This window comes from Gasterosteus aculeatus, chromosome 5 (genome assembly GCF_964276395.1).
Source record: "Gasterosteus aculeatus chromosome 5, fGasAcu3.hap1.1, whole genome shotgun sequence".
NCBI classification, from domain to species: domain Eukaryota; kingdom Metazoa; phylum Chordata; class Actinopteri; order Perciformes; family Gasterosteidae; genus Gasterosteus; species Gasterosteus aculeatus.
Window position 1 is genome coordinate 17,327,240 of NC_135692.1, and position 17,296 is coordinate 17,344,535.

The 17,296-nt window shown below is 47.9% G+C and overlaps 2 protein-coding genes across 3 annotated transcripts in view; one reads left to right on the plus strand and one right to left on the minus strand.

Annotated features, from left to right (window-relative positions):
• Positions 1 to 169: 169 nt before the first annotated feature.
• LOC120819371 (protein FAM13C-like) lies at positions 170 to 7,955 on the plus strand. Its single transcript, XM_040176700.2, has 11 exons — positions 170 to 844; positions 1,178 to 1,430; positions 1,521 to 1,662; positions 1,735 to 1,816; positions 2,498 to 2,561; positions 2,641 to 2,749; positions 3,166 to 3,249; positions 3,469 to 3,561; positions 4,978 to 5,165; positions 5,258 to 5,359; positions 6,701 to 7,955. Exons 1-11 carry the CDS (start codon positions 631 to 633, stop codon positions 6,822 to 6,824), a joined length of 1,455 nt encoding a protein of 484 aa, XP_040032634.2. The 5' UTR covers positions 170 to 630; the 3' UTR covers positions 6,825 to 7,955.
• A 60-nt stretch (positions 7,956 to 8,015) lies between these two features.
• asah2 (N-acylsphingosine amidohydrolase 2) overlaps positions 8,016 to 17,296 on the minus strand; it is a 9,567-nt gene continuing 286 nt past the window's right edge. Inside the window, exons 1-21 of one of the 2 annotated variants that reach the window (XM_078102689.1) lie at positions 17,195 to 17,296; positions 16,679 to 17,070; positions 16,395 to 16,477; positions 15,811 to 15,954; positions 15,542 to 15,718; positions 15,161 to 15,288; positions 14,658 to 14,735; positions 14,125 to 14,245; positions 13,923 to 14,048; positions 13,752 to 13,838; positions 13,098 to 13,202; positions 12,486 to 12,567; positions 11,635 to 11,750; positions 11,446 to 11,540; positions 11,235 to 11,274; positions 11,065 to 11,163; positions 10,867 to 10,962; positions 10,422 to 10,571; positions 10,288 to 10,344; positions 10,078 to 10,166; positions 8,016 to 8,596 (exon numbers count right to left, since the gene is read on the minus strand). The exon at positions 17,195 to 17,296 is cut by the window's right edge and continues 286 nt beyond it. In XM_078102689.1, the coding sequence (XP_077958815.1) occupies positions 8,404 to 8,596; positions 10,078 to 10,166; positions 10,288 to 10,344; positions 10,422 to 10,571; positions 10,867 to 10,962; positions 11,065 to 11,163; positions 11,235 to 11,274; positions 11,446 to 11,540; positions 11,635 to 11,750; positions 12,486 to 12,567; positions 13,098 to 13,202; positions 13,752 to 13,838; positions 13,923 to 14,048; positions 14,125 to 14,245; positions 14,658 to 14,735; positions 15,161 to 15,288; positions 15,542 to 15,718; positions 15,811 to 15,954; positions 16,395 to 16,477; positions 16,679 to 16,805 (2,193 nt within the window). In that variant the 5' untranslated portion in view covers positions 16,806 to 17,070; positions 17,195 to 17,296 and the 3' untranslated portion in view covers positions 8,016 to 8,403. The remainder of the gene's footprint in view (positions 8,597 to 10,077; positions 10,167 to 10,287; positions 10,345 to 10,421; positions 10,572 to 10,866; positions 10,963 to 11,064; positions 11,164 to 11,234; positions 11,275 to 11,445; positions 11,541 to 11,634; positions 11,751 to 12,485; positions 12,568 to 13,097; positions 13,203 to 13,751; positions 13,839 to 13,922; positions 14,049 to 14,124; positions 14,246 to 14,657; positions 14,736 to 15,160; positions 15,289 to 15,541; positions 15,719 to 15,810; positions 15,955 to 16,394; positions 16,478 to 16,678; positions 17,071 to 17,194) is intronic. The other variant, XM_078102690.1, reaches the window with a different exon arrangement.

Consider the following 17,296-nt stretch of genomic DNA (forward strand, 5'->3'; position numbering starts at 1 on the left):
CACACTGTGATGTCATCAACAAGCTCCTCCCCCACCAATGCGGGAAAAACCTCACGATGAGGGAGAGAAAGGTGTCCTCGTGATTTTTCTATGTCTCTCTCCCTCCCTTTAGAGGGGAGGAGGGAGTGGGGGAGAGTACACGCCCCCCCCCCCCCTCCCCCCCCCCACTGCATCCGACGAGGGAGGAGGAGGGAAGGGCAACGCAGCATCAGCATCTCAACGTCTAGAACGAGAATGACAAACATTTAAACCCTCTGAGCACAGTCACCACGGAGATGACTAATTACTGGGCCGCCATGCACTGACTGCAGAGACCGGCGCTGTCTAATCGCTGGAGTGAAGAGGGGTGGAGAGGAGACTGTTCATTTGGGGCGTCCAAACTAATCTATGGATAATAGCTTAATCGTGGGAACGGACTACGTGCTGAACAGCAAGCGTCCTCTTTAAATATTCATCTGCTCCAACCGAGCAGCTGCTCAGACCACCTGCCACGCCTCCACATGTGGTGCTTCAGAGGCTGGGATCTGGCTAATATCTGGAACAACTGACACCCCCCCTCCCAGATCCTACACTCCCTGCTACTACAGCCTCCTTCTGGACCAGGCTAATCTCTGGGTCTGGGTGTCTGGCATGTTCTGCTTCTGCCTGCAGAGTTCTCTACTGAAGCTCCAGGCGCTGGAGGTGGAGGGAGGCGCCTCTCTTGCTCAGTCCCCAGACGAGGGCTCCCCTGCCCAAGGGAGCAAGGAGAAGAAGAGCCCCTGTGGCCCTCCGGAGCTCCGAGGGAATGAGGGGAAGACGCCGGCTCTCTGCCACGGTGTATTCTCTGACGAGAACAACCTGCCAGGTACCTGTCTGTCTGACACACACACACACACACGTCTGTCTTCAAAAACCCACCTGTCTGTCTGACTCTACACACGCACACATCTGTCTGTCTGACTCTACACACACACATCTGTCTGTCTGACTCTACATACGCACACCTGTCTGTCTGACTCTACACACGCACACATCTGTCTGTCTGACTCTACATACGCACATCTGTCTGTCTGACTCTACACACGCACATCTGTCTGTCTGTGCCACATATGTCTTGTATTGTAGTATCCAAGTAGTTACCTGTCTACCTGTCCGTCACTCTAACTGTTGAATTGAGTTGAATGACATGTCTCCACAGAACGGCTCACAGTTCTAACCAGACCTCCACCATTAACCGTTCACCCTGGGCAGCAGCCCCTGATCCCTGATGGAGCTGTGCCCCCCAGCCCTGGGGTGGAGGTGGGAGGGGAGGGGGGAAGTGGACCTCTCCTCCAGCTGCTGTCTGGAGGACCAAGTCCTCTTCCCTCGCCCCGCTGCCTCACCCCCAGCCAGAGGTTCAACTCTGACCCAGAGACGGCCCCGTCACCCCCCTGCAGCCAGCAGTACATGCAGTGAGTCTGTCTCTCCCTCTTCCAACCTGTCTGTCTCTCCGTCTTCCTACCCGTCTCTCCCCCTTCCTACCTGTCTGTGTTTGTGTCCAGGTGTCAGGCTCGGGACTGGTCTGAGGTCTCAGAGCAGCCCTCCTGTCCCTCGTCCATCTCCTTCCTCACCAAACAGATTCAGACCCTGAAGAAGAAGGTCCGTCAGTTTGAGGATCAGTTTGAGCAGGAGATGAACTACAAGGTAAAAAATCCTCAGGGTTCTGGTCCGGATCAGGTGAGAACCCTTATAACGTTGTTGGTTCTTCCTCCCCAGCCGTCCCACAACGATAAATACTCCAACCCGGAGATGATCCGCGTGATGGGGGACCTGGCCACGGCTCGGCGACGTCTGAAAGGTAAAAGATCCTCACTGAGACGAACCTTTGCCACTAGAACCACACCTTCTGTAGAACCCAAGTAACACCCTGTGTAGAACACTAATCACACCTTCTGTAGAACCCAAGTAACACCCTGTGTAGAACACTAATCACACCTTCTGTAGAACCCAAGCAACACCCTGTGTAGAACACTAATCACACCTTCTGTAGAACGCAGAGTTACAACCTCACACCTTTTGTAAAACTCTAACCAGACTCTTTCTAGAACCTGAGTCAAACTAAGTCACACCCTCTGTAGAACCTTAACCACACCCACTGTAGAACCTGAGTAACACCCTTTGTAGAACCCGAGTCAAACCATAATCACACCCTCTGAAGAACCCTAATGACACTTTCTGTAGAACCTTAATCACATCCTTTGTAGAACCTAAGCCGCATCCTCTGTAGAGCTCTAATCAGGCCCTGTGTAGAACCTGGGTCACACTCTTTATAGAACCCGAGTCACACCTACTGCAGAACCCTTATCAGACCTTCTGTAGGATCCTAGTAGAACCCTCTGTAGAACTCAAGTCACACCCTTTGTAGGTCTGATTAGAGTTCTATAGAAGGTGCGTTGTGACTCCACCGCACCTTCTATAGAACTCTAATCAGACCCTTTGTAGAACACGCGTCACACCGGTACCTTCTGTGTTTGTGCAGAAATGAGACTCAGACAGTCGGTGTTCGAGTGCAAGGAGCCGGAAGTTCCAGAGAACTCCTGCAGGTAATCCCCCCGACCTACCTGTCTGTCTACCTGTCTGTCCCCCCTGCACATGCTCAGTAGCGTCCACTGTGTTCTTCAGGTCGGGCCAGCAGGTGGAGCACGCCCCTTCTCTGGAGGACACGGTGGAGGTTCTTTTCAGACGGCTGAGGGAGAAAAGGCAGGCCCTGGGCCTTCCAGACAACATGAAGGTCCTTGACTCACTTTAATGCCATCTACTTCTGCTGCTGTGACAGACCCCTAATCTAGTTTGGATGACCCTCACTCTGTGAGGTCATAGAGCTCAACATAAACAGGTCATAGGTCAAAGTAAACGTCGCCATTCCTACACAGTTTATTAAGCACAAACATTTCCTACAGGAGGAATAACTGTTAAATATTCCTCAGATGGTTCTAACGTTGTTAAGACGTTGACTGTTCGCCTGCTTGACTTTCTCTCTTTCTGTCTCACTCCATCTGTCTGTCTCTCTCTAGAGCACATATGTCAAACTCAAGGGAATTATCTTTGATGTTACTGGTATGGCCGTACGTGGCCCCTAACCTAAGACGAGCTTGACACCTCTGCTCTAGAAACGATTCATTTTAACTCCCCCCTGTGTGTGTGTAGGACATGACTCAGGCTCAGATGGTCCTGGAGAAGATGACCCTGCAGAAGTGTCTGCTTTACTTTGAGAGTCTTCACGGCCGACCGGTGAGTCGTCACAGCGCCCCTGTGTGGTCACAGAGAGGAACTATATGACGATAGAAAAGCTGGAGGATTAACTGGCCGTCTGTGTAAAGGATGTCTGTCTCACTGTTTGTCTCCCTGTGTCTCTGTATCCTTGTCTGTCCGTGTCTCTGTTTCTAACCCTGTCTGTTTGTCTCCCTGTCTGTCTCTTTCTGTCTCTCTGTCTCTCTGTCTGTCTCTCAGGCAGTGAAGCAGAAGAACCTGGTGAAGCCTCTCTATGACCGATACCAGATGATCAAACGTTTGCTCTGCAGCAGCCCGACTATCGGCACCATAGTGAGAGACTGGTTCATCATCATCATCATTATTATCATCATCATCATTATCATCCACATCATCATCATTATCATCCACATCATCATCATCATCATCATCATCATCATTATTATCATCATCAGGAATCAGGAAACATGTATTACAATAATGTGTCACACATACAAGGAATTTGACGTAGCAGCAGACAGTGGACAACAACTTAGTTAAGCTGCTGTAGGCTTAGACTGCCGGGGGACACACCGAGCTCCTTTCCCATCTGATGGTGGTTCTATCTGATGGTGGTTCTATGTGATGGTGGTGCTATCTGATGGTGGTTCTATCTGATGGTGGTTCTATGTGATGTTGGTTCTATGTGATGGTGGTTCTATCTGATGTGGTTCTATGTGATGTTGGTTCTATCTGATGGTGGTTCCATCTGATGTGGTTCTATGTGATGGTGGTTCTATCTGATGGTGGTTCTATGTGATGTTGGTTCTATGTGATGGTGGTTCTATCTGATGTGGTTCTATGTGATGGTGGTTCTATCTGATGGTGGTTCCATCTGATGTGGTTCTATGTGATGGTGGTTCTATCTGATGGTGGTTCTATGTGATGGTGGTTCTATCTGATGGTGGTTCTATGTGATGGTGGTTCTATGTGATGGTGGTTCTATCTGATGGTGGTTCTATGTGATGGTGGTTCTATCGGATGGTGGTTCTATGTGATGGTGGTTCTATGTGATGGTGGTTCTATCTGATGGTGGTTCTATGTGATGGTGGTTCTATCTGATGGTGGTTCTATGTGATGGTGGTTCTATGTGATGGTGGTTCTATGTGATGGTGGTTCTATCTGATGGTGGTTCTATGTGATGGTGGTTCTATCTGATGGTGGTTCTATGTGATGGTGGTTCTATGTGGTGGTGGTGGTCCCTGCAGTGGTCCTGCTGTGCGTCTGGTTTACTACTCACAGTTAGTTGAATCATTCTGTCATATAGTCTCATGTATGATACATTGTTCATTCTGTCCTCATGACATCATTGTAGTCTGTCCATCAGGAGACGGATCCTCCTCTGACGTTCTCACTAAGGTTTCTTCCCTTTTTTTCCCTGTTGGAAGGGTTTTTTCATTGTTGGGGGGGAGTTTTTTCTGTGCCGATGGAGGGTATGTGTACAGACTGTAAAGCCCTCTGAGGCAAATTTGTAATTTGCGATTTTGGGCGATACAAAATAAAATGAATTAAATTGAATTGAACAAGACAGATAAGACGACAAGTGCAAGAGGAATAAAATAAAATCTATAGTGCTATGGGTTAGTATATATGGCTATGTGCATCAACCTCATCATCACCATCATTATTATCATGATCACCATTATTGTTATTATTATGATTCATCATTATACACGGTTAAACTAAATATAAGATGCCTCTGTCTCTCAGGAGGAGGAGGACGGTTCTGATGAAGACTCGATGAGCTCCTTGGCGGTCCATGAACTGCCCGACCCGCCTCCTTGCACAACATCTGGACCAACGGATGGCGACCCGGCCTTTGTTTCCCCGCTGGACGAGGTGAAGGTCGTCCACCAGCAGGCCTTCGTTGCCACAGCTAACCTGCACGAGGCCTCCAGGTCTGTGTGTGCGTGGAGGTCCAAGAGGCGGCACCTTGACGTGATGGACAGAGAGTCCTAACACTTCGCTCTGTCCTCCCCGCCGCAAACAGGTCTCAGCTGCTGGAGTATTTCCGAGAGACGAGGGCCGAGAAGAAGACGAGGCGTAAAGCTCTGAGAGAGTTTGAGGACGAGCATCACCGTCAAACTGGAAGGTGTGAGACTAAGAGACCGCCGACACTGATACGGCTGCATTCTCTGTAGTGACCAGCAGGGGGCGACTCCTCTGCTCCCATAGACGTCTATGAGGAAATAACTCTACTTCTCTGTAGTGACCAGCAGGGGGCGACTCCTCTGCTCCCATAGACGTCTATGAGGAAATGACTCTACTTCTCTGTAGTGACCAGCAGGGGGCGACTCCTCTGCTCCCATAGACGTCTATGAGGAAATGACTCTACTTCTCTGTAGTGACCAGCAGGGGGCGACTCCTCTGCTCCCATAGACGTCTATGAGGAAATGACTCTACTTCTCTCTGGATTTATTCTCTCAGTAAACACTGTAAACATGAGTTCATGGTCTCAGTCTCTAGTTTAAGTCTTCTTCAATACAGCATGATGTCGTTACTGATGAAACAAACGCAAGGGAATAAGGAAACTAACCCAACAGCGAAGAGGGCAAACAATAATCAAGAATGTATTCTTCTTAAATACGTTTAAAGTTTAAAGAAAAGCAACAAGACAAAAGCAACATGCCTACAGAAATAGGCCATTATGCATCCTCGGCCTCCCTCTCGGCCTCTCACTCCGTGGCTGGTGGAATGCGTGGCGGCAGCCAAAACAGCAAATGTCTCTCTCTCGCATGAGCCCCCTGGGTCATCAAAAGCTTTTTAATGCTGGGCTGTCTGCAAAACACAAGTATACACTACAAGTCATTTAGCTGACGCTTTTATCCAAAGCGACTTACATTGCATTTTTAACACATGGCTTTTTACATTTTTGCCCGGGGAGCAGTTAAGGGTTAGATGTCTTGCTCAGGGACACTTCGACATGGGACATGGAGCAGCCGGGGCTCAAACTACCAACCTCGCGGTTCCCTGCGCTCCCACGCTACCCCTGTGCCACGACGACCACAGTACACAAAGGCCAAAATGTTCATTTAGCAAATCCGTTTAGAGTCAAACAGACCATAACAGCAGGGGATACTTTAGGGCGGGGCTACACACTGATTGACAGGTTAGGGTTGGACATATACAGCGTCTCTACATCCTCCTTAGTCCATTTTTGGTCACTTCCTGTACTCCACTACTTTTAAGCAGTGCACAACTGCGCAACTATTGTGAATTTCCCACAGAAACTGTAAAGGAAGAAAAGCATAAATGTCCTATGGAGACTTCAGCAGAGCTACGAGTGACAGAAGAGAGAACAAACCCAAGAAGAAACAGCTTTATTGATCCATAATCGTGTTCATTTGAAGACGATGGAATGTGAGAGAGATACATTACACGACTGTTATCAAAAACTACTATAATACTCATCACACGTGTCTTGTGTGGACAGAATGTTCCAGAAGGAGGATCGCGGTCCGATGAAGGAGGAGTACCAGGACTACAAGCAGCTCAAGGCCAAACTGCGGCTGCTGGAGGTTCTCCTCAGCAAACAGGAAGTCACCAAAACCACGTGAGGGGGGAGCAGAAGCTACCGAGAAACCTCCTCCAAAGTCTCAGAGGAAGTGGTGTTAGGTCTCGCGCTGTCCTTTCCCTCGTTAATTCATCCTTCACAGACGGAGTCACACTCTCTCTTTACAAGGTCTACTGAGAAAAGAAGTCGCTACAAACAGCTAACCTGGCTGTGCTTGCCGTTAGCATGTTAGCTGAGCACATTTACCATGTTACGGTAGCACGCTAACATTCAAATAGCCATGTTTAGATTTTTGTATTTCCTTTGCATTTGTGACGTTAAGACTTATAAAACCTTTCAGGATATTTACAGTATTTACAAGTACAACAGAGACGTCTCCATGGAAACCTGTACACCAGCATCCTCCAGTGTGTATTTATTTATTTACCTGTTCCAGTCCACAGAGACGAGAAATAAAGCTTCAGAGGGGACTGTAAACTTACGGAACAGACCAAAATGTTTGTTTTATCCCAAACTAAATGTGTGTGTGTCCAACTTGAAGCACTTTGCAAACAGGTCGTCTCAGTTTCCCTTTGGCGATGAGGCGTGTAAACGATTGTCATTCTGCATGTTGAAGACTTCTGTATCAGAGCACTTCTTTTTTATCGAATGTTTCATACGCCACATGATCATTGAGTCCTCGGGACGTCCTGCAGAAGCTCAGCACCCCGTTTTAGAGGGTAGACGCTGTGACGATGAACATGAAGGGAGATACAAACTGTTTCCAGGGGACTCGATTCACTCTACCTATTCTTCACATCTGGGTTGGTGCTGACAGACACTTGGGCAGCCAATCAAATCGAGCTAGAGGCGGGCTTTAGTAGTATGGGAGGAGATTCCAGCCTGACCCTTTACTAAGCCTGGCCCCTGTCAACACAGACGTCTCCTCGTAGCGTAACAGACCGAGTCTGTAGTTGTGTTGGTTCACTTTGTTTGTCTTTAGATTTTTTAATGGTGTAAAAGTCACCTGGATGGAACCCCACTGCCTCAGCTCCGACTGCACGAGTGAAGGTAAAGAGACACTAAAGGTTACCTGGATGCAATCCTGATGATCTGGATCCTGGACGGTGCGTCATGTGATGTTGTGAAGTTGTACATAATGTGATCATTCATAAACACTCCCTTGTCATTGTTGTTGTTGTTGTTCTTCTTCTTCTCCAAAGGTTTCTATCCAGTGAGTTTCACAATCAATATCTTTGGTATCAACACAGTATTGTTGTTTTTTTATTATGACCTGTGAGAGATGTAAGATTTATACATTTGAACATTTACGTATTGTTTTTCAGACCCCTTATTTAATTGAAAGGTGCGTTACTGTAGATTTGTAGAGGATGACTACGTTATGTCAGCCGTCGCCATCTTCTTGTTTTTTAGTTCTTTTCTGGATTATTCTTCGCATACATACTTTCATCATGTTATGATTCTAACATTGACATCACGTGTCTCTTCGTATTGTATTTCCTGTTTAGAACATTTAGACATTTAGACACATTTAGATTTCACTGGTTTCACAGCAGAATGAAGTTGTTTCTCTATTCGTGATCCTCGTAATCCAGAGTGGTGACCTCACTGTGACCTCACTGTTAGTAGGAGCTGCCGGTGACCCTGAAGACGTCGGACATCCCCTCGTAGGGCGAGACGAGGGTCTGCCAGCCCACCCGCTGCTTGTAGTGCCCCAGGTGTTTGATCCGGTAGGAGCCCCAGGGGGCCGTGAAGGGGATGTGCCACTCGATGGTGGCGTTGCTCTGCTGGTTCGATCCCTTCAGCCAGTGGAACCTGAGACAAAGTTCACATCATCAGCCTGGACGGTATACGTCCAACATATTAAAACACTATTTTATATAGTGGGGTGGAGAGGCTGAGGGGTGGAGGGGCTGAGGGGTGGAGGGGCTGAGGGGTGGAGGGGCTGAGCGGTGGAGGGGCTGAGGGGTGGAGGGGCTGAAGTGTGGAGGGGCTGAGGGGTGGAGGGGGGGAGGGGCTGAGGGGTGGAGGGGCTGAGCGGTGGAGGGGCTGAGGGGTGGAGAGGCTGAGGGGTGGAGGGGCTGAGGGGTGGAGAGGCTGAAGTGTGGAGGGGCTGAGGGGTGGAGGGGCTGAGGGGTGGAGGGGCTGAGGGGTGGAGAGGCTGAGGGGTGGAGGGGCTGAGGGGTGGAGGGGCTGAGGGGTGGAGGGGCTGAGGGGTGGAGAGGCTGAGGGGTGGAGGGGCTGAGGGGTGGAGGGGCTGAGGGGTGGAGGGGTGTATATTCACCTAAACTATCGGGGCAACGTGATCTCCAAAACCTGTTGGTAAACATGGATACGAAAATCTTGAACATACAAATTGGTAACAATACATAGGAACTGGCGGTGGTTAACCACGGCCCTTGAGTGAACAACATGGCGGACCATGTTGGATTCTTGAGTGAACGTCTCTCCGCCATGTTGGATTTTTTGAGGGGGTTAGGGTTAGTATTCTATTCTTACAAGTTAACATTGATTTCTCGTTAAAAACGCAATCATAACACGTTTATTTGACATGTTAGACTTCACAAAGTGTGTTTACGGGGCGCAGGTTCCCGTTCACTCTGAATAGGGTGACGTCATCAGTTGCAGTCTGTATTTATTTAGTATGTATCACTACGGGAGGGAATGTGTCCTTACCCCAGGTGAAGGAGTTCAAGTACCTCGGGGTCTTGTTCACGAGTGAGGGGAAGGTGGAGTGTGAGTTTGGGCGGAGAATCGGAGCAGCGGCGGCGGTATTGCACTCGCTTTACCGCACCGTTGTGACGAAAAGAGAGCTGAGCCGGAAGGCAAAGCTCTCGATCTACCGGTCAATCTTCGTCCGGCCAGCTGGGAAGAGGCCCCGGGGAAGACCCAGGACTAGGTGGAGAGATTATACCTCTGCACTGGCCTGGGAACACCTTGGGATCCCCCAGTCACAGCTGGTAGGCCCGGGAAAGGGAAGTTTAGGGTCCCCTGCTGGAGCGACCCGACCCCGGATAAGCGGTTGAAAATGGGTGGATGGATGGTATCGCTACGAATTTGTATGTTCAAGATTTTCGTACACATTTTTATGAACAGGATTTGGAGATCAGGCTGATCGTGACAGGAGACACAAGGGGGCTACAAAAAGAAGTCGGAAAGAGCCGTGGGGGGAGACAGGTTGGGAGCGGACCCCAGTAAGCCAGATAGCGGCCCCGAGTGCTCGAGTTTGATTTGGTTTGGAGATACCCCCCCCCACACACACACACACACACCGAACAGACCACACAAGGACCTACCTGGTCTCCCATGATGCATCAGTGTGGACAATCTCCCAGCTGTCGGTTGTGTTGTCATAAATCTCCACAGTCACAAAGGTTTTCTCTCTCTGTGAAGGAAGGTAACAAGGAGGTGGTAGAGGACACTCCGAAGGGAACAACGAGGTCAGAGAGGAAGGAAACACGAGGGGAACAAGGAATCAAGAAAGGGGAGACAAGTGTTTTCCTTACGATGTCTCCGGAGTTTCGGGGGTTTCCTGCCACGAAGGTGACGGAGACAACTTCGCCCTGAAGGACACATTAAAACTGTTATGTATATGTTTTGTACTGGGCCCAGTACGGAGCCCTGATGGCCGCTGCCTCACCTGTCGGTAGATGGGGTACACCTGCTGCAGAACGTCCCCGAAGCTGCTGTTGTCCGGTGCTCTGTCCACAGATGGAGCAGGAAGCAGGTTGAAGAGGTTCTTCTCGAAGAACGGAGGAGGAGGACCGAGAGGAAGCTCTGAGACTTTGTCCTGGGAACACATGTGAGTACCTTCATTATAGTAGCATTCCCTTAGTGGTATTAGTACTCACACTGTACTCTCTCTGTGTGCTGTTAGTACTGTCACTGTAGTAGTAGTGTGACTGTGTAGTATTAATATTCTCTCTGTGTTATAATTGTAGTTTTACTCAAGTAGTTTTCTAACATTTTGGTATCAGTACTTTAACTGTAGCAGTATTTCTACTGGGTTTTGATGTACATTCCGTAGAGGCAGTGTGAATCTCCTGTAAACTCATGACATCATCCTCCATAAAGGTGAGTCCCACCTGTGCGATGGCTCGTGCCAGGCCTCGGTACTTCTGCAGGTACGCACTGAGCGTGTGCGGGCCGTAGATTGTGGACGCGCCTTCGTACCGCTGCACCTGAGTAACAAGTACGTATTTTTACGTATTTTGCTTTCTTTGAAACTGTGTAGCAGCAGCCTCTGAACACTACATTTCCCATGAGCCTCGGCGGTGGTTTACCTGATACTCTTCATAGGTGGTGATGTAGTGAGTGTAGATGTTACTGAGGCCAGCTAGCACCACCTCGGTGTCCTTGAACGCCCCCTCAGACTCCAGCTCCTAACAGGAAATACACACAAAGTGACGCTACCTGTCACAGGTGAGCAGCGCTTGAGTTCACGTTGTCCCACCTGTTTGACAGCTTCTCGTAACCTCCTTCCCGACATGGTGCTGTGAGAGGGAAAAGGGAGCAGGGGGTATAGTACCTTTTACTGTACTTTGTTCTTCCCTACATTTGTGTGACAGCTTTCATTACTTTTCATATCAACAAAACTAAATATCATCTAATTCAGGATGATGCACATTGATATTGAATATTTTCATCAGTATTGGTGGAGTTACGTCATCTCTCCAGGAACCGCTACCACGGCAACAGAGCCGATGGTGATGATCTGAACGTCAACAATTTGAGGATGCCACGGCAGAGGCCAGTTCATCTGCGAGCACACACACACACACACATATTTAACCTCCACTTTCTTCACATCATCTAAAACCTTCACAGAAGGCTTCTATCCATGATGTCATCACCTCCCCTGTGCTAAAAAGGATGGGTTTAGGATGATGACACTCCTGCGTCTGACTGGACGGCTCGCCGAGGAGGGCGTCTCTGATCCCGTCCCAGAAGGGGTCACCCTCCACAGCGCCTAGTGAGAGGCAGAACCACAGGAGAACTTTAGGGGAACCACAGGAGAATCATATTGAACCCACAGGAGGATCACGGTGGAACGGGTGGAAGGTCATAGTAGAACAACAGGAGGATCATGGTGGAACCACAGGAGGATCACGGTGGAACGGGTGGAAGGTCATAGTAGAACAACAGGAGGATCATGGTGGAACCACAGGAGGATCACGGTGGAACCGGTGGAAGGTCATAGTAGAACAACAGGAGGATCATAGTGGAACCACAGGAGGAAAATAGTAGAACCACAGGAGGATCATAGTAGAACCCCAGGAGGATCATAGTGGAACAACAGGAGGATCATAGTAGAACCTCAGGAGGTTCATAGTAGAACCTCAGGAGGATTATAGTAGAACCGCAGGAGGATCATAGTAGAACCACAGGAGGAACATAGTAGAACCACAGGAGGATCATAGTAGAACCACAGGAGGATCATAGTAGAACCTCAGGAGGATCATAGTAGAACCACAGGAGGATCATAGTGGAACCACAGGAGGATCATAGTAGAACCTCAGGAGGATCATAGTAGAACCACAGGAGGATCATGGTGGAACCACAGGAGGATCATAGTAGAACCACAGGAGGATCATGGTGGAACCACAGGAGGATCATAGTAGAACCTCAGGAGGATCATAGTAGAACCACAGGAGGATCATGGTGGAACCACAGGAGGATCATAGTAGAACCTCAGGAGGATCACCTTGAGTGAAGTTTAGGTCTCCTCCTCCATCTGTGGTTCCTGCTGCAAAGCTGTGACCCAGAGCAGGTTTACAGGTACTCACCTGATGCACATAGATAACTGTGTTAAACTCAATCTGTTAAAGCGAGTTAACATTTAAACTGTTAATGCGTTTGCGTATGTGTGTGACCCTTCCAATCAGCCACACCATGATTAAGCAAGACCGTATGGAGACGTCAATGATGGTACAGTTCAAAGGTGTTGTTGGCGAACCTTTAAACTGTAACATTGACGATAAAGTACTGCTTCGAGTACCTTATTGCTTTTTTATAATACGGGTAGATGAAGCCAGTGAGCTAAAAACTGGAATAACAAATAACGTTTGTGCATAATCCGAATGTTGTTTGAGTGCGCAATGCTATGGAACGGTCAGTGTAAACAGATGTACAGTGCATTATAGCTCAATACAGTACACCCTGTGACCCACTCTCAACCAATCAAAATGCTTGATTTCATCCCCCGTAGTATAACACAAAATGAGTGACTCGCTCTATAAAATGTGTTTTTGTGAATGGAAACTGGTGATTGGTGTCGAGAGGAGCTTCGGTGGAGGACGGTGTCACGGCCGCTGACCGTATGTGTGTCGTTGATCTGAACAGTGACGTCCGTCATGTTCACCCACTGATGGGCCGCCTGCAGGGAGCCGACGACCTCCTCCCCCGCCATGGCGTACAGCTCCTACACACATACGCACACTCTGTCAGGCGGAAAGAACCACAAACCAGGTCCTGACCTGGAGATATCGAGGGTTCCTTGTGGGGACCCAAGTTCTGGTCCACGTAAGGAACGCGGGTTCCCACAAGGCACTTTGGGGAAATATTGGTGTCCCCACTATGTGGCTAATACAAGAAGACACTATGGCACACATTCATAACCATTGAACTAAATAGAAACAGACAGACAGACAGGCAGACAGACAGGCAGACAGACAGACAGACAGACAGGCAGACAGACAGGCAGACAGGCAAACAGACAGACAGACAGACAGACAGACAGACAGACAGGCAGACAGACAGACAGACAGACAGACAGACAGGCAAACAGACAGGCAGACAGACAGGCAAACAGACAGACAGACAGACAGACAGGCAGGCAGGCAGACAGACAGGCAGACAGACAGACAGACAGGCAAACAGACAGACAGACAGGCAGACAGACAGGCAAACAGACAGACAGACAGACAGACAGACAGGCAAACAGACAGACAGACAGACAGACAGACAGTACCTTGGCCTTCCTGTAGACGCTGTGTCCAATGATCCTCGTGCTGTCAAACATGTCGTCTCCAGGTCCGAACGCCTTACACATCTTAGTCTGAAAGAAACACACGCTTGATGTGTGTGTGTGCGTGCGTATGGGTGTTTACATCTGTGTGTGTGTGTATGTGTGTGTGCTTACCCCTCCTATTGGACAGGAGCTGTTCAGGTAGTCACATGGCAGTCCAGTGTTCATGCATCGAGGTCCTCCAGTGTTCGGACTGACGTCTCCGAGGTTACTGGAGGAGAAGCCAGCGACAAAGCCGCCCTGAGGTACACACACAAACTTCCAGTTGCAGACTTTCACAATAAGACTTTCTGAGGCGTTTGGTGTGTTGTGTCACCTGTCCAGGTAGCTGTCCCCGGTTCTTTTCCTGCTCCATCAGGTAGGAGGCGTAGCCCATGTTGTCACTGCTCACCATGCGGTTGGTGTAGTTCATGCTGACGGCGTGGACGGCGAACCAGCTGCAGGCGAGGAGATGATGTTACGTTATTCACTCTGACTCCATTCCTGAGATACTGTTTTTACTGTAATTATATATTACATTCTGATTTTTTAATCATAATTTATTTTGTAATTGTATTATGATTATGACTTATTGTTTATTATTATAATTATTCATGATTGTATTATTATTGTATATTATATTAGTATTGATTGGTATTAATCAGTGTTATCATTCATTATTTTTATTACTATGATATAGTTATTATTACTATTCATTATTATTATGTATGTGATTATTACTTCATATGTATTTATATATACATTATTATTCATTTAATTTTGTTTAATTAAAAAAAAAGATGAAATATTATTGTAATTATTATTCATGATTATCATGAGCCATATTTATTCTTTTACGATGTTCATTACCTGAGCATACCGATCCCGTCTCCGTCTAGATCCGTGAACTTTAGCACCAGAACCTGTTTATCTGTGTTCCACTGATACCTAAAAGATCCAAAACGTACAGGAATATGTGTTATGTGTAATATGAGTAGAATATGTACTACTATATGTCCGCTGCGCTCTGTGAAATACAAATATACATAAATATATATATATACTTATATATATAATATAATTGACAATTGATCTATGCATAATTAATGATAAAATGGTAGTTTTAAATAATACGGTTTAAATAATAGTAATGAACTATTCTGTCAACAAAGATCTAAGCAACATGATCTCATGACAGGATGAATACAAGTCTAAACTAAAGTGGGCCAGAGAATATATGACACATATGATGTGTTTTAGGCAGTGTCCTTAAAGGAGTCGGCCATGAGGTCGGTGTCCTTATGAACCTGTGGACGTGTTGTCTCACAGTACTTCTCTCTCTCTGAGTACCTGTCTGTCCATCCTTCTTGTACCTGTCTCTCTCCTCCTTAGGGTTGTTGAGGTACGAGTGAGGGCTCCTGTTCAGGCTGCTGTGTTCCAGCGCTCCTCTGCTCCTGTAAATCCTGCCTGGCTTCACGTTACGGTGGGCTATGTCTATACTCTGGAAACAAGGTCATGGTATCATATGTACAGTACTGCTTCATGATATATTTGGCTATTTCTATTCTCTGGAAAATGTTTAAATGATCAATCCACCGTATTACCGTACGATGGGCCGTGTCTACTCTCTGAAGAGGTCTATGTTGTATTTTCATGTCTACATTCTATAAAACAATGTTTAGCTTAACAACACATGTTCACACATGGGCCCTGTCTATTCTCTGGAACCAACCTCTGATCAGTAACACACACACCTTGACGATGCCGTTGACCAGCGGCTTGATGGACGCCTTCATGAAGCCTTTACTGGTGACCATGAACAGGGTGTACTGGAAGTACCCGGCTGGGCCGCAGTGAGTGTGAGTCCCACTCAGGACCAGGTTCTCCTGGCGGTACAGGTCCCCATATTTCACCTGCAGCGCCCGCAGAACCTTCACATACACACACGCTCAAACATGTAAAGCACTTTGTTGGGTTGTTGTTGGGTTAATAAAGTTTATCGTTATTATTTATGCGTGTTTACCTCCAGGCGAAGCCTCTGTGATATCATTCCTACGTCCGCAGTGACGAACACGACCCTCCGCCTGCCGTCATCGATGATGAAGGCTCGGCTGTACAGGCGAGTGTGGATGCCTGCGGCCGTCTGCTCAGGGTTCGCATAACCCATCTAAAGAAACACACGCACAACATTTGAGTATGCAAGGCGTCACTGACCGTGACCACATGCATAACCCTCCAGCCTGTTCTGGGTCCACCATGAGACGTTCCACCAGTTCCCCATCCAAAACCACCCTCCCTCAGGTAGGCGAGTATGGAGCAGGCCGTGTTCCTGAAAGGGTTCCCACAGGTTTTGTGTTTTCCGATACGGTTCAGTTAATTTAGTTATGTTCAGACACATCCAGGTGGAACTCAGACTACAGCAGAAGAGCCATACAAACACGCCTAGTCCTACAGGAACCCGGGAAGACTTTGGAGTTTGATCACTGGAGATTAAACGGATATCTGTGGGTTGTTATTGTCTCTACATGGACACATGGAGGTCGCTGTTGTCTCTATATGGACACCTGGAGGTCGCTGTTGTCTCCTCGTGCGTGTTCTGGTACTGACCAAAGGGATTTCAGCCGGTGGCCCGGTGCAGTCAGCTCGGCCCACTCCGATGAGGTAAGGGTTGTCCTGTGGACTGGGAGGATCTGACAGGACAGAGGACAGAGAAGGGAGCTCGTTCTAAAGGACAATAACGCTTCTTTTTAAGCTCTTAATACAAATGATTGTTCTTCACATCCTTGCTCATTATTTTCCAAATAATCATCAGTTTGTCGCTTCATTTCCTTTAATTTAAAATTTATGAAGATCTAATGTAAAACCTGCTGAAATATATTCCAGCACCTCACCTGTAGGCGTCTTCCAGGTAGCCATCAGAGAGATGAGTGTCACATTAACCAGCACCGCAACGACGAACAGGACCGCCAGCGTCGCCTCACAGGCAGAAACCCGACGACAGCGAGGCGGAGAGGCCATGCTGCCGGCGCCGGAGGAACAGCTGGAAATCCGTTCCCACTGAGCTACAGAAAGACGCTTTACTCAGAGGAAACAGGTTCAGACGTCAAATGAATCAGAATGTGTGAGAACGAGCCGATGGAACTTCCCTTCAGTGTAAGTGTCCAACACAAAGTGTGTTTGGCGTTGCAGCAGATTAGCCGTTATCTATCAGATAAACGGTCTACAGGTCCTCTCCTCTCGCTCCAAAGGTCACCTGAGCCTCTTTATAGATTATGGATCATAACTACGGATCAGAAGGGTTGTATAACACATATTCAATTATGACATAACTATCACATTATTTAGTTATGTTAGATGTTTGAGGGTCATGTTTCTTGAAATGATCCCTCGAAGACTTCTGACATCACCTCACTGTTAGTTGATTGTACTGACAGGACCCACACGTACGGAGGGTCTATGGGGGGATCCTCTGCTGGTTTGTCTTTGTCTGATCATGTGACTCCAATGTA

Bases quoted from the DNA above. Each gene is read 5' to 3' on its own strand.
- LOC120819371 (XM_040176700.2), top strand. From the start codon at position 631: ATGTTCTGCTTCTGCCTGCAGAGTTCTCTACTGAAGCTCCAGGCGCTG. The intron at 3,250-3,468 runs GTGAGTCGTCAC...TCTGTCTCTCAG, and splicing joins AGAGTCTTCACGGCCGACCG to GCAGTGAAGCAGAAGAACCT. The intron at 5,166-5,257 runs GTCTGTGTGTGC...CGCCGCAAACAG, and splicing joins AACCTGCACGAGGCCTCCAG to GTCTCAGCTGCTGGAGTATT.